General features: G+C 34.3%; 1 protein-coding gene across 1 annotated transcript in view; it reads left to right on the top strand.

Moving 5' to 3' along the window:
* The window catches only part of LOC101893958 (uncharacterized), a 262614-nt gene extending 252585 nt beyond the window's left edge, over positions 1-10029 (top strand). The window contains exons 7-10 of the mRNA XM_020036679.2: positions 4704-4773; positions 6509-7069; positions 7138-8043; positions 9277-10029. Of these exons, the coding sequence (XP_019892238.1) occupies positions 4704-4773; positions 6509-7069; positions 7138-8043; positions 9277-9525 (1786 nt within the window). The 3' untranslated portion in view covers positions 9526-10029. The remainder of the gene's footprint in view (positions 1-4703; positions 4774-6508; positions 7070-7137; positions 8044-9276) is intronic.
* The last annotated feature ends 5238 nt before the right edge of the window (positions 10030-15267 follow it).

Genomic DNA, 15267 nt, shown 5'->3' with positions numbered 1-15267 from the left:
GACTTTTACAAATTTTGCAATTTTTATTTTATGAAAACCCATTTCGTACCTATTAAAATCTGAGGCACATTAAAGAGAGCACAAATAAATACCCTGCTCTCTTTGCTAGTTTTTTCTCCATAAAATTGGCAGAGAAAAAAACTAACGGATTCGTTGGTGTATTAATTTTTAAGGACAGTTTATCTTGTTTTGATCTCGTTTTTTGTACCAGTTTTCCGTTTCCTTACTTTCTGGGTAATGTAGTACTGTTCAATCGAGTTTCACTTTTCGCTCACAATTTAAAAAGAATGGAATTGAGTTATTTAGTTTATTTTACACAAGAATGTCTCCTCTCTTTCAGTAGTCATATAACAATCATACTTTTTCAGTACCCTCTTCCTCGACTTATTTCAACCACTCCAGCGAAAATACTTTAAGTGTTCCAAAGCACCAAACCATTTATTGCTGGGTTTTTACTTCAAAAGAGTGGGATATAGCCTCAATGTGCATTCCCAAGTTATTAAAATTTCGTTACCGTTACTCGCACTAAACTAATTTCCTTTTGCATTACACTGCAGCGAAATTTGCCTATTTTGGCCAAAAAGAAAACAAAACCCATTGCCAACCATCGTCATTATCATTAACAACAGCAGCCAGCCAGGCAAAAGAAAAGAAAGCTTGACGTCGGTTGTGGCCAGAGATGTGCAAAATACTAACGAATACAAATTGTGAGGTTCTCCAAAATGCAGAATTCATCTTCAAAAGAAACAATTTAAAATGACTGAAAACACACATGCATAGCATCAGACATTTGTACCTACATTCATGCATAAGTTAGGAGTTTTGTGTTAGGAGCGACGAAAAACACCAAATAGAGGAGAGGCTTTAACATCCAAGGCGTTAGCAAAGACAGTGGTTGTAGGTTTGACAGCTGGATAATGCCTTATTTGAGCAGTTACGAAATCTCTTGGGTAGGACCAGATTAAATACGGTCAGATAATCTAGATAACTTTCCACAGCTCAGATAAGTAAGAAATAATATTAATACGGCTCACAAAAGCTAGATAAATGAGTAAGGTTGCATAGAAAAAGCAGATACATGTAAACAAGAATGTTTACAAAAATGAGGTTCGCTTCATTTCCAGCGCACAATGGCCACCAAAATCTCCGGATACCAATCCATTGGACTATTGTATCTGGAGTATTTTGGAAAGCAAGGTTGGCACTAAAAAATAGTGTCGATCACCTCAAGCAAGCGCCACGCCGGAAATGGGCCAAAATACCGCAGAGCAACATTCTGGCACCGAGTGACGGTTTCATTGGCCATTTGAAGGCCATAATTCGTGCCAAAGGTGACCAATTCGAACAAATCTAAACTTATTCTAAACTATGATGCCATTTGCTATTTGCTTTCATTCAATGAAATTTAAAAAAGATGTAAAAATTATGGCGGTTGACTTTGTTGCAGTTTTTTATCTCACCCTGTAAGTTAGATAAAGGATTTACATAACTTAGATAACATAGATAAATTATTCTCGTAGCTCATATTAGCTAGATAATTGATTTACATAGCTAAGATAATCAATATATATGATTTGCATAGCTTAGATAACCTAGATAAATTAAATTATAGCTTATATAAGCTAGATAAATTGTTTATATAACTTAGATAACCTAGAGAAATGATTTCCATAGATCAAACAAGCTAGATAAATGATTTACATAACTTAGATAATCTAGATAAATTACTTTAGTAGCTCATAGGAGCCAGATAAATTATTAACACAACTTAGATAACCTAGATACATTATTTCCATAGCTCAATTAAGCTAGATAAATGATTTACACAACTTAGATAACCTAGATAATTAGTTTTCATAGCTCATATAAGCTAGATAAATGGTTCACATAACTTAGATAACCTAGATAAATTATTTCCATAACCCATACTAGCTAGATAGTTAACATAAATAGTTAACATAACTTAGATAAGCCTTATATAAACTAGATAAATTATTTCCATAGTTCATATAAGCTATATAAATGGTTTACATAACATAGATAACCTAGATAAAATATTTTAGTAGATCATATAACTTGGATAAATGATTAACACAACTTAGATAACCTAGATAAATGATGCTAGTAGCTCATATACGCCAGATAAATGATTTACACAACATAGATAACCTAGATAAATGGTGAACATAACTTAGATAACCCTTATATAACCTAGATAAATTATTTCCAAAGCTCATATGAGCTAGATACATGATTTACATAACATAGATAACCTAGATAAATTATTTTAGTAGCTCATATAAGTCAGATAAATGATTAACAGATCTTAGATAACCTAGATAAATTATTAAAATAGCTCATATAGTCTAGATAAATGTTTAACGTAACTTAGATAATTCGTATATAACCTAGATAAATTATTTCCATAGCTCATACAAGCTAGATAAATTATTTGTATACATTAGATAAGATAGATAAATGATTAACCCAACTTAAATAACCTAGATAAATTATTAAAGTAGCTCATATGGTCCAGATAAATGATTTACATAACATAGATAGCCTAGATAAATTATTTCCATAGCTCATATAAGCTATATAAATGACTAACACAACTTAGATAACCTAGATAAATTATTAAAATAGCTTATATAGTCTAGCTTAACGGTTTACATAACTTATATAACCAGATAAATTATTTTCATTGCTCATACAAGCTAGATAAATGTTTTATATAACTTAGATAACCTAGATAAATGGTGAACATAACTTAGATAATCCTTATATAACCTAGATAAATTATTTCTAAGGCTTATATGAGCTAGATAAATGATTTACATAACATAGATAACCTAGATAAATTATTTTAGTAGCTCATATAAGTCAGATAAAAAAATTACAGATCTTAGATAACCTAGATAAATTATTAAAATAGCTCATATAGTCTAGATAAATGGTTTACGTAAATTAGATAATTCGTATATAGCCTAGATAAATTATTTCCATAGCTCATACAAACTAGATAAATGATTTTTATAATTAGATAACTTAGATAAATTGCTCAAGTAAGATAGGTAAACGTTTAACATTACTTAGATAACCCTTATATAACCCAGATAAATTATTTCCATAGATCCTACAAGCCAGATAGGTGATTAACACAACTTAGATAACCTAGATAAATTATTTCCATAGCTCATATATATATAGGCTATATAAATGATTTACATAACATAGATATCCTAGATAAATTATTTACACAGATCATACAAGCTAGATAAATAATTTACATAACTTAGATAACCTAGATGAATAATAAAAATAGCTCATATAGTCTAGGTAAATGGTTTACATAACTTAGATAACCATTATATAATCTAGATAAATAGTTTTCATAGCTCAAATAAGGTAGATAAATGGTCAACATAACTTAGATAACCCTCATATAAGCTATATAAATGGTTTATATAACATAGATAACCTAGATAAATTATCTAATAGATCCTACAAGCTAGATAAATTATTTTAGTAATTCATATAAATCAGATAAATGACTAACACAACTTAGTGAACCTAGATAAATTATTAAAATAGCTCAAATAGTTTAGATAAATGGTTTACATAACTTAGATAACTCTTATATAATCTACATAAATTATTTCCATGACTCATACAAGCAAGATACATGATTTACATAACTTAGATAACCTAGATAAATTATTTTCGTAGCTCATATAAACCAGATAAATGATTTACAGAGCAAAGATAATCAAGATAAAGGATTTACATAACTTAGATAATCTATATAAATTATTTCCATAGCCTAAATAACCCAGATAAATTATGTCAATAGCTCCTATGGGCTAGATAAATGATTTACATAAGTTATATAACCTAAATTTTGATAACGCACAGATAACGTAGATAAATGCCCGCAGATGAAATGAACAACACCCTTAAAATACTCTCAGATAACATGACCTAAGAATTTACAAGGCCCAGATAAATCATTCGCATTATGTGTGGCAAAAGCTCCCTTGAACACTGTGAGCCATTTAAAATGCCACCAGAAAACCACGAAGCGTTTGTGCATTGCTTAGGGGCTTTTAGGCTGAACTTTGAAAGCAGGCAGATTATAGGCCGCCGTCGCCACCACCACCAAGCAACCAAATGTGCATTAGATGCATTTGCAAGTCGTGTGCATTTGCAACACACACTCACACACATGTGCGAAAAGGCAAACTATTCCAGGCGGGATAGTGTTTTCTTTGCAACATTCATTAATTGCCTGGAAAACACCATCAATCACGACGACCCTCTTCTTAAGGCGAGAGCAAACACACACACACAACCGAATTCAAAGCCGGGAAAATGGCATTCTCCTGTTATTTTTTTTGGTTTATTATTGCTCCTCTAATGAGAAACCAGGCCAGCGCAAATGTTTGTTAATGGAAGGTGACTAGCAGCGAACCGTGATAATAATGCGAATGTTTCTCTTTTTTTTGTCGGTTCGGCTTCAATGATTCGACAAGAATTCCATTAGAAATGTCGGCACCTCTAAGCACCACCACTGCCAGTGAAATTGTGCATTTCTCTGTGGTTTATTGAGTTCCAATTCAATTTCTATGCTAATTTCCTATAATTTTCTCTAATTCTGTTTTGTTTTATTGTCTTCTGCTTCTTCTTCTCCCATCTATTTACAGCATGAGCCGTGTCATGAAATCGAAAGAGCGACGACAATTGCAAACGTGTCGGGATCACAAAGCATTACAGGTAAGATGCTAAATGTTTTAATGGCAAGCGATTAACAAATATTCAGATTAAACGGATCAAGTAGTTTTTATGGTCTGACAACAAATGTGCTTCATAGATTTTTACAACTCAGATAATTTAAAAAAGGTCATTTGATGTTGGGGATAATGCGGATAATTGATTTTCATTACTGGGATCATTTAAAAAATAAATTTAAATGACCTAAGTAATGTGGATAACTGTTCTACATTGCTAGGATAAACAAGTAAAACACCAGTAAGTTCGGCCGGGTCGATTTTTGAATAGCCTCCACTATTTAAAACAATTTTGGCAATTTTCAAAAAAATAAAATCCGTTAAAAATTTTTTTAAAATCTAAAAAATACCGAATGTAGTCGTTATATTAGGGTCTTCACGACGAAGTTGACCTGCATAGGCAACTTTTGTCATAAACCATTACAATATTGAAATACGAAACTTAAATAAAAAAAACGGTGAAGAATGAAGCTAAAATCATCAAAATACCGAAAATCGGGAGGTACCGTTATATTGGGGCTATGCGAAGACGTGGACCTGCACAGACAATTTTCTGGCATAGGCATTAATATCCGTTACGAACTTCAAATACCAAATTTGAAGCTAAAATCATCAAAATACCGAATATCGGGAGGTACCGTTATATGGGGGCTACACGAAGATGTGGACCTGCACAGACAATCTCCTGTCATAGGCTGTAGCACCCATTACGAACTTCAAGTACCAAATTTGAAAAAAATCTGGTGAATAATGTCGCCAAAATCATCAAAATTCCCCACATCGGGAGGAACCGTTATATGGGGGCTATATGAAGACGTGGACTTGCTCAGACAATCTCTTGTCATAGGTTGTAGCATCCATTACGAACTTCAAATACCAAATTTGAAACAAATCCGGTGAATAATGTCGCTAAAATCAACAAGGTACCGAATATCGGGAGGTACTGCTATATGGGGGCTATACAAAGACGGGGAGCTGCACAGACAATCTCCTGTCATAGGTTGTAGCATCCATTACGAACTTCAAATACCAAATTTGAAACAATTCCGCTGAATAATGTCGCGAAAATCATCAAAATACCAAATATCGGGAGGTACCCTTATATGGGGGCAATACGAAAACGTGGACCTGCACAGACAATTTTCTGTCTTAGGTTGTAGTATCCATTACGAACTTCAAATACCAAATTTGAAACAATTCCGGTGAATAATGTCGCGAAAATCATCAAAATACCAAATATCGGGAGGTTCGGTTATATGTGGGCTATATGAAGACGTGGTCTAGCACAGAAAATTTTCTGTCTTAGGCTGTAGTATCCATTGCGAATTTCAAATACCAAATTTGAAACAATTCCGGTGAATTATGTCGCGAAAATCATCAAAATGCCGAAAATCGGGAGGTACCGTTATATGGGGGCTTTACGAAGACGTTTAGCTACATCACCCATTTTCAATACCAAAAGTCCTGTAGACATAATACACATTTGAATAAAATGTTATCAACCTACTTCATTTCGTTCGGCAGCTAAAGTGATTTCCACAGACGGACAGACGAAAATTTTTGCGGATAAACTGTGTAGATAGCTCGGATAATTTTTAAATATTTCTGCTTTCCTTTTCCTTTAAATCAACAAATTTTATTCCCCCCCTCACTCTTTATTTTTTTGTATTCACTACCTTTTAATCGTCAAATTTTAATTCCCCCCTCATCTTCCTTTGCAGACTCGTTTCGCTCGCCAGGAAAATCTATTGCACGCTCTGCAACAAGAAAACAAAGCTTTACTAACCCGAATACGACAATACGAACATTGTCTGGACGATGTAATGCGGAAGGTTGTCGATGCCATTGTGGCTGAGGATAATCTACGCGAAGAAGTCGTTCTGCTCAAGAGTCGGGTACGTGATTTAGAAGCTCAAAATGCGGCACTCTCGGCCAGCCCTGCCAAGGGTCGTGACGAGGGCTATTGTACGATGAGCAGTGGCCAGCCACAGCCATCGAATGGCCACTTAGAAGATTTACCCGAGGAGCCGGAACAATGGTTGTTGCCCGCCGAACCATGCTCAACGGAGATGGAAGATTGGAGTATGTCGCAAGAGGAATTGGCTGTGATAACACTGGACGAAAGTCGCGAGCAACAGCAGCGAAGGCAGCTGTTGAAACTGAGCAGCAACAGTGTGAATGGGGAGCACGATTGGCTATGGAACTCCAATGATTTACTTAATTCGACAATGGTGGAAACTGATTCGGTCACGGACAATATATCACAGCTGCTGCAGCAAAAGGTAAGCCAAAAACGGAGTAATTGGTTAATTATTTTCTAATTCTCATTCGTATTTCTTTTTCCAAGCAGATCATATATTCCGAAGATGAGGAGGTGACATGCACCGAGTTCACCAATGATTTCTATAAATTGGTCAACATACGTTCCAATTCAGCCCGCAGTCTTTATTCATATGTGGACGAAGATACCGACGACGAAGATGATGACGAGGACGAGGAAGAAGAAACCGAAAATGATCTGGAGGATGATGGCAATTCTAGTCTATCGCCCAGTCATAAACGTCTACGCTCCAAAGTTTTAAAATCCCGCCAATCACAGCCCAGCCCCACACCCAGCGAAGCTGGTCGGGCCCAAGTAACAAGTTGTTCCTCAAGCGAAACGGATGATTTCTCCCACTGCACTACCACCACAAATTCCATCCACACCGAAATCCCACTACACACTCTGGAAGAGAACGACGATGATGACGACGACGACGATTCGTCATGTTGTGAGATCCCCACAAATGGTAAAGAAGAACAACACCAAGTGGATCATCATCACCAAAGTGATATTGAAATTGAAGATGTCATTCCAATGGACAGTAATCTACCGCCACCACCTCCAGCACTTTCGCCTCTAAAGAATCACACCAACCATCAGCGACTGATAACCGAACATATGACGGAAAAGGAATGCATTGAACAGATAATTAAGACCGAACTAAGTCGCACACCCAAACGTCATAAGCTAATGAAATCTCAATCGACCATTGAGGAACGAGAAACATGTCACATTCTGCGGAATCAACATTCACCACAGCATCTCGCCCCCAGCCAGGTAGTGCGTAGCGGTAGTGTCAATGGAAATTTGGTGGCTAAAACGAATAAATATCAGGAACGTCTTCAGAATGCCAACAATTCGTGGCGTCGCAGCAATGGCTGGAAGCGTGTCATGTCGCCGGCTCGTTCGCCCACCATCGTTTCACCAAAAAAGGTAGGATTGTAAAAAGGAAAATTAGATATGGGACTGTTAGGATTACAGAAATGTGTTTTTGGGCGAGACATCCTCTCTGCTTGTCAATGGGGAATGGCAATGTTCAACTAGTCTACGAGCGAGCCATTTCGTTATCAACTTGTCCATAAAATACCAGCCTCTTCTTCAGCTTCTCGGAAGTCCCCTCTGCTCACCTTTTACCCGTCCATAAATTCTTTCATTTTAAGGCCCCCTAAATTTGGTTTTATGTTTTCAAGGACACCAGGGCTTTAAGTAGTTTAAAAACCCTCCCCGAACTAAATTCGTCTATTAAAGACTCCCTGATATTCTATCGAAGACCTCTTGGGCCTTAGCTTTTCTTTAGTCACATGGAGACTCCCTGGCCTTCAGCTCGCCTCTAGAGACTTTCTGGCCTTCAGCTGGACTCCAGAGACTCCTTGGCCTTCATCACGCCTCTAGAGACTCCCTGGCCTTCAGTACGCCTCTAGAGACTCCCTGGCCTTCATTTCGCCTTTAGAGACTCCCTGGCCTTCAGCACGCCTTTAGAGACTCCCTGGCCTTCAGCTCGGCTCTAGAGACTTCCTGGCCTTCATTTCGCCTCTAGAGACTCCTTGGCATTAAATTTGCCTCTAAAGACTCCCTGGCCTTCATTTCGCTTTTAGAGACTCCCTCGTCTACATTTCGCCTCTAAAGACGGCCAAAGCTTCAGCTCGCCTTTAGAGACCCCTTTACCTTCAGCTCGTCTCTTCAGAAAACATGGCCTTCAGTTTGCCTCTAGAGACTCCCTGATTTTAAGCTCGCCTCTAAAGGCTCCCTGATCTACAGCTCGCCTCTAAAGGCTCCCTGGCCTTCAGCTCGCCTCTAGAGACTCCCTGATTTTAAGCTCGTCTCTAAAGGCTCCCTGATCTACAGCTCGCCTCTTGAGACTCCCTGTTCTTCACATCGCCTCTAGAGACTCCCTCGACTATTGAGACTCCCTAGCCTTCAATTGGTTTATTTAGGTTCCCTGGACTTCAGCACGTCTATAGAAACTGCCTGTATATATAGAAGCCTTCAGATCGGCTACAACGGCTCGTCCATAATAGATACCGTTCAGCTCATTTTTCTAATTAATTCCTCTACGGAGGACTTCTGTCTTCAGTTTGTCAATGAAACACATCCTTTGTTAACTCATCTGAAAAAAATCTTTCCAATATCTTTAATAATCATTTTCTTCTTCATCTTCCCTTTCAGGACAACAACAAATCCAATGATGCAAAAAGTCCACCCAAAGTGATACCAACTCGCATACCATCCTGTATCTCGCCCTCGTCACTGCATCATTCCTCCAATAATCAGCAAACAAAAATGCTTACCAATATTGCGGCAGCTGTGAACAGCAACAATACAAGTTCTAATCAAAATTCTTCACATCAAACGCCTGCAGTACGTAAATCGAAAATTCCTCCCCCTGTACCCGTAAGACGTTCCTATGCTAGTTAAATTAACAAAAAAAATATAAAAAAAAATAATTTACTAAACAAAAAAACAAGTCCAGCATAGGTAACAAAAATGTTTTTTAAATATGTTTTTTTGTATATAAAAACGAAGACAAAAACAAAAAAATGTTAAGCAAACTAGAATTACAATAAATCTACAAATAAGGATTTAGGTATAAATTACAATTATAAGATTTATATAAAAAGACTAATATGTGATATACATTTGAAAAATATTTTTTTAAAAACCCATTACTTTAAAATTGTATAAGCCTAAAAGAGAAAAGAAGAAGAAGAAAAAAACGAAAAACACCAATAACAAAAAATGTAATAGAGTTGTGTTACCCCCCTTTACCATTGAAGCCTACTTTGCGTTGGGAGTAGAGGAAATTTTCTCTACAATGGGGGGTTTCTTTAGATTTTAGTGTTTATGGTAGAAGTTAGTTGGTAGAGGTGAATTGTTAGTAGAACTAGAAAACCCCCTTTAAACATACTATTGAATATTTTCTCGAATTGTCAAAGTTTTATTTTATTATTAATTTTTCTTTTTTTTTTTTTTTGTTTTAATTTGGTTTTATGATTTAATTTTAATTTTTTGGAAAGAAATTAATATTATTATTTTTATTATGCAAAGATATGAAATAATATTAATATGAAAATTGTTTAGTTTTGACAATCAACTAATTTAATTTAATTATTTTGAATTCAAAACAATTTTCACCCCACTCTTCAAAAAAAAAAAGTGAAGAGTGTTTTGTGGTTTTGAAAATGATGGTTACATGAATTCAAAAATTATTTTTATTATAATTTTTTAATTGGCAAGTGTAACATGGCCATGATAGAGTTTAACTGGAATCTAAATACTTGGTTACTGATATAGTATTGAATCTTTTCATGGGAATCACAAAATCTTTTAAAACAAAATGAGAATGCTTTATTCTTCATATCTACTTACATATTTTCAAGTAAAGTTACAAATTTTCTAATCTATGAAAAATCGTCCGTCTGTGACATTGATGCTAGTTCATATTAAATTCGTAAAGTTGCTACGCAATTCTCGCATACATTACCATGACTTTCAAATCGCTGTGAAATATTTCCTAGCGTTGTTCAAGCGGATGCACAACCATATTCGTTCAGCGGACGTATGAAACTAAACATTAGACCAATATTACCCGCTTTGCATCTGACGTCTGACATAAATGTTACGACGTGACAGGTTTGAGCTATATCGACTATATCCTCCAATTTATTTAAGATGTGATTTTTAGGAAAATATTGTGGAGAAGGTTACAGAAAGTGTGGACCGACATATCCCATATTTTCATTTGATCTATTGTTGATAAAAATATTGAGATACATAAAGTCTGAAGCCAGGGGCTTGCTTCTGCTTTTTTGAAAATAATTAGACTAAAAACTATTCAAAATCTTATCCCCTTGTGGGGGAAGTATCAGAAGGGGTGGGCCAATGATTTCCATATCGACATTAGAGCTTTGTCTTGTGGTCGAAATATCGTGTGAATAGAATCCAATGCTCATTTTCTCATTTTATGCGGGTGATGGGTATTGAAAGCTTGAAAACTTTGTAGGAGATGTACCAGAAGGACCAATTCCATTCTCATACATGATCTAGAATTGGTAGACATATTGGGATAATAAAAATTTGAAGACAATCGGTTTAATTATTCAAAATTTTAATAATGAGTTTGGACCTAAGTTTGGGTCAAATCGGGTACTTCCTTCATATGATCCATGGTTGGTAGAAATATTGAGATACATGAAGTCTGAAGCCAGAGATTTGCTTCTGCTTCTTTCGAAAATAATTAGGCTTAAAATTATTGAAAATCTTGACCTATTGTGGGAGAAGTATCAGAAGGAGTGGGCCAATAAATTCTATATTTACATCAGATCTTGATCTTGTGATCTAAATATTGGTGTGAATATTGTGTGAAGAGAATTGCATTTTATGAGGATGATGGGTATGCAAAATTTAAACACCTTGTGGGGGAAGTAACAGAAGGACTAATTCCAATTTTATACGTGAACTAGAATTAGTGAAAATATTGGGATATTCGAACACAATTTGGAGACAATCGGATTCTTTCTTCACAATCAATAATATTTGCAATTATTCAAAATTTTGACCCTTCGTAAGAGAGGTACTGGAATAAGTGGTTCGATCTATCCCATCTTCATGTCAGACCTAGAATTGTAAGACATACTAGGATATGCGAAATTTGAAGATAATCCGAATCTATCAGCTGTGAATATATTTTTTATTGAAGGATATAAGTTTTTTAACTTGGCTGGACATAAAACAAATTTTACCGAGTTCAAATATAAATGTTTATAAGGAGATCTTGAACGTATGTAGTTTCCGGAAAAGAAACCCAAAACCCGGATGGACATATCTTCCAAAAAGAAAGATAATCATATGAGGGTCTTCAATGCTAGAGTTGCGAATATCAGGAAGACTTTCCTTGAAGATTTCCGTGAATTTAAAATGACATTTTTCTATTCTATAGTCATAAATTATCAAGTATTTTGGTCCCAGCAAACTCTATTTCATGGCCAGGAAAATGTTTAAGTTCTAAACTTCATTTTTTTAAATATAATTGTAAATGATTTACTGTATAATATATAAACCCATATAATTTTAATAATACAGGTTTTTACAAAATGTTCATTCCAAAATAGTTGATCTATTAAGCTCTTAATAGATTTAAACTATAGGAATATTGTGAAAACCCCCAAATACTTATATAATTTCAAAAGAATCTGACGTTATTAGGGATAGATTTATTTTATATAATTTTCTTTTTCTTCAGAAAAAAAAAAACAAATATTAACTATCCTCATAATAAGAATTATTATTTGTTTGGATACAATTTTAAAAACAAATAACATAGTGTTGTAATTCAGAGTAGTCTTCCGCACAATAGAAACAGAAATTAAAAGAAAAATTAAAAAAAGTAATAAACAACAACAAACCCAAGGCATTTAATAATTCCACTAATGTTTACAATATTTAGAACTATAAGAAATAAACAATAAATATTTAATAATTATAAAATTAAAGGTTTCCTTTACAAATTTTGTATATACAAAACAAAAAAAAAACAACACAATTGTTTAGATAACTAAGAAAAAACAAAAAACATTAAAAATAGTAAGGAAATAAGTTATAACAAATATAAAACAAAGTAGCTTTGTTAGTTATTAAACTAAAAAAAACAACAACACAACAAATGTTCATCTTAGAAAGAGAGAGATATATCAATCAATAATTATACGAAAGTTATATACATACATAAATCTAAAATCTAAAAAAATAAGGAATATTTTTTTAAATCATAACAATGATATGATACATGAATACACCTAATTTATTTTATATTATTAACTATATATAATATATTGAGTTAAATTTCAAAAATTGTATAATTTAAACAGCAAAACATTTTACAAAATTGTTTCCTACAAAAATATCATTACGCCCTCCTTTATCCTTAAATCTATTGCTATCCTTCTATATATATATATACTATTTAGATGTGTAAACAACTAAAAACCAACTACTTACTTACATATATATATTGATATTGAACTTGTAAACTATCCATTAGCTATTTGAAAAACGAAAAACAAAACTTGTAATTTAAACTACTCTACTTATATGCATACATTATTTTCTTTCCAATATTAAAACTACAACTAATGTATAACAACACTATTATTTAGTACTTGTTTTGTAGGTCCAGTACAAAAATAACAATACACACACATACAAAACTTCCTCCTCCCCCCATACACTTACACAAAAAAAGAATGAAAAGTTGAAAAATTTTTTCTTCGATTCCAAAACTAAAATCAATAATGAAAAACTACCAATTACTAGTTATCGAATAAAGAAAAGTCGTTTGTTAATAACAAAGTTTGTTGTGTGTATGATGAAGATGATGATTAAGATGATAATGATGATGATGAGAATGAGGACGACAATGATCGTGTACTACTATTTAGATATACATACATATATCATACATACAATAATTTTTTTTCTTTTCAAATTTAGTGTTAGTTACATACGTAAAATTTCCGAAATATTATGTATACCTTTTTAATATTTATAATAAACAACAACAAGAAAAATGAATAAACAAAAAATAATAATTCAAATTTTTTTCAATCTGGTATTTAGAAAAGGGGGTTGAAAAAAATACAAATATGCTTACATGCAAACTGGATATAGAAGGCCCTCTTATAATTTGGAATTGTAAGCCTTGTTATAACCTAAACAAACTATTGTCCCCGTTTCAAAAGCTAAAAATATTCATCAGAAAACCCCAATTAATTTCAATATAAATAAGTTTAAGGACACTTCTTTCTATGTAAAACTTTGAAATTAGGTGAAAAGTCTTTATTATGTCTGGGGCGATTGATATTGGCTATATCATTCCAAATTCAGCTATAGCCTCATATGACCATGCTTCCAAATTTTTCGAGTTTTTGAGGAATCAAACACAATTTTCAAACGAATCAGCTGCAGATGGAACTTTAATGCAACAATGTGGAATACAGAATGAGATGAAAAAACTGCAACCAACTTCAGACTGCTGTCATTTCTAAGGCACTCGTCCCACAGCTATTGTAGTTTTTTTTTTTTTTTTTTTTCAAGAAAAAAAGTTAAAAGTTTTTCTCCGATGAGAAAACATTCGTTGTCCAGCATTTTGTAAACAAACAAAATGATCGTGTTTACTTGCCAAAGAGGTCAGCTGAAAATATGCACCTTCGGTTGGCCACCATAACTAGCACTAATGCAAATATTAGGATTTGCAAAGTTGGAGCAAAATCAGGATGATCCGATTTCTGTCTGTGCAGTAAATTATTTTCTTTGAAAATGTTGGCATTTTGTGTGGGAGGCACCGGAAGAAGGGGACCGATATTGCCCATCTCCAAATTCGATATAAGTTTGGCAATAATATTACGATGTACCAGGTTTGGCCAAATCGAACACCTCATTCGAGAGTTATCGTGCGAACCAGCCAGCCAGACAGACAGAAGGACGGGCGGACATCGCTATATCGACTCCAAATGACACGGATTTGGTCCAAAGGGCACGTTTGGTCTGTATCGAATGATATATACCCTATGTAGCCATATGGCTGAGGGTATAGAAAGAATTGCTAGGGAATCGCCAGTATATTGCCATTTTCCTTACCCCTCTCTCCAAAAAAAGAGAAAAAAGAAAGTAGGATAAATCCCAAGCTCGTCCAATGGCAGCAAATATTTTAATATGAATCAAACATTAGACGAATTTATTTATAAGACTTATATCTATGGACCTAGGAAAATTAAACACACAATTTGGTATGGACGACCATTATAAGCCTTTTTTTGACTTTGTGGGAACTTTAATGCAAAATCCTGATCCAAAAATATATTTTAAACATAACTATCGCAGGTATTGGATAGGTATTTTCATTAGATTTCAAATGATACCCATATGGCCCACATCGGTTTAGTAGATCCGATTTTAACCCGAGTCTCGAACCTGGGCTCTCAGGTCAAATATCTGGGAAACCTTGTCCGTCCTCCTCCTTCCTTGCTGGAATCAGGACACATGTTTCTACCTTTGATATTTAATTTAAAAAATCCAGGTAAATGGGAGCAATTTCTCCAAAGAAATTGTCTTACCCCTCAACTACTCAAATTCCATGTCAATATGGCATCTCTATTTGATGTC

The sequence above is a fragment of the Musca domestica genome, unplaced genomic scaffold (genome assembly GCF_030504385.1).
Source record: "Musca domestica strain aabys unplaced genomic scaffold, Musca_domestica.polishedcontigs.V.1.1 8, whole genome shotgun sequence".
NCBI classification, from domain to species: Eukaryota; Metazoa; Arthropoda; class Insecta; order Diptera; family Muscidae; genus Musca; species Musca domestica.
This window is presented reverse-complemented; position numbering and strand designations above follow the sequence as displayed.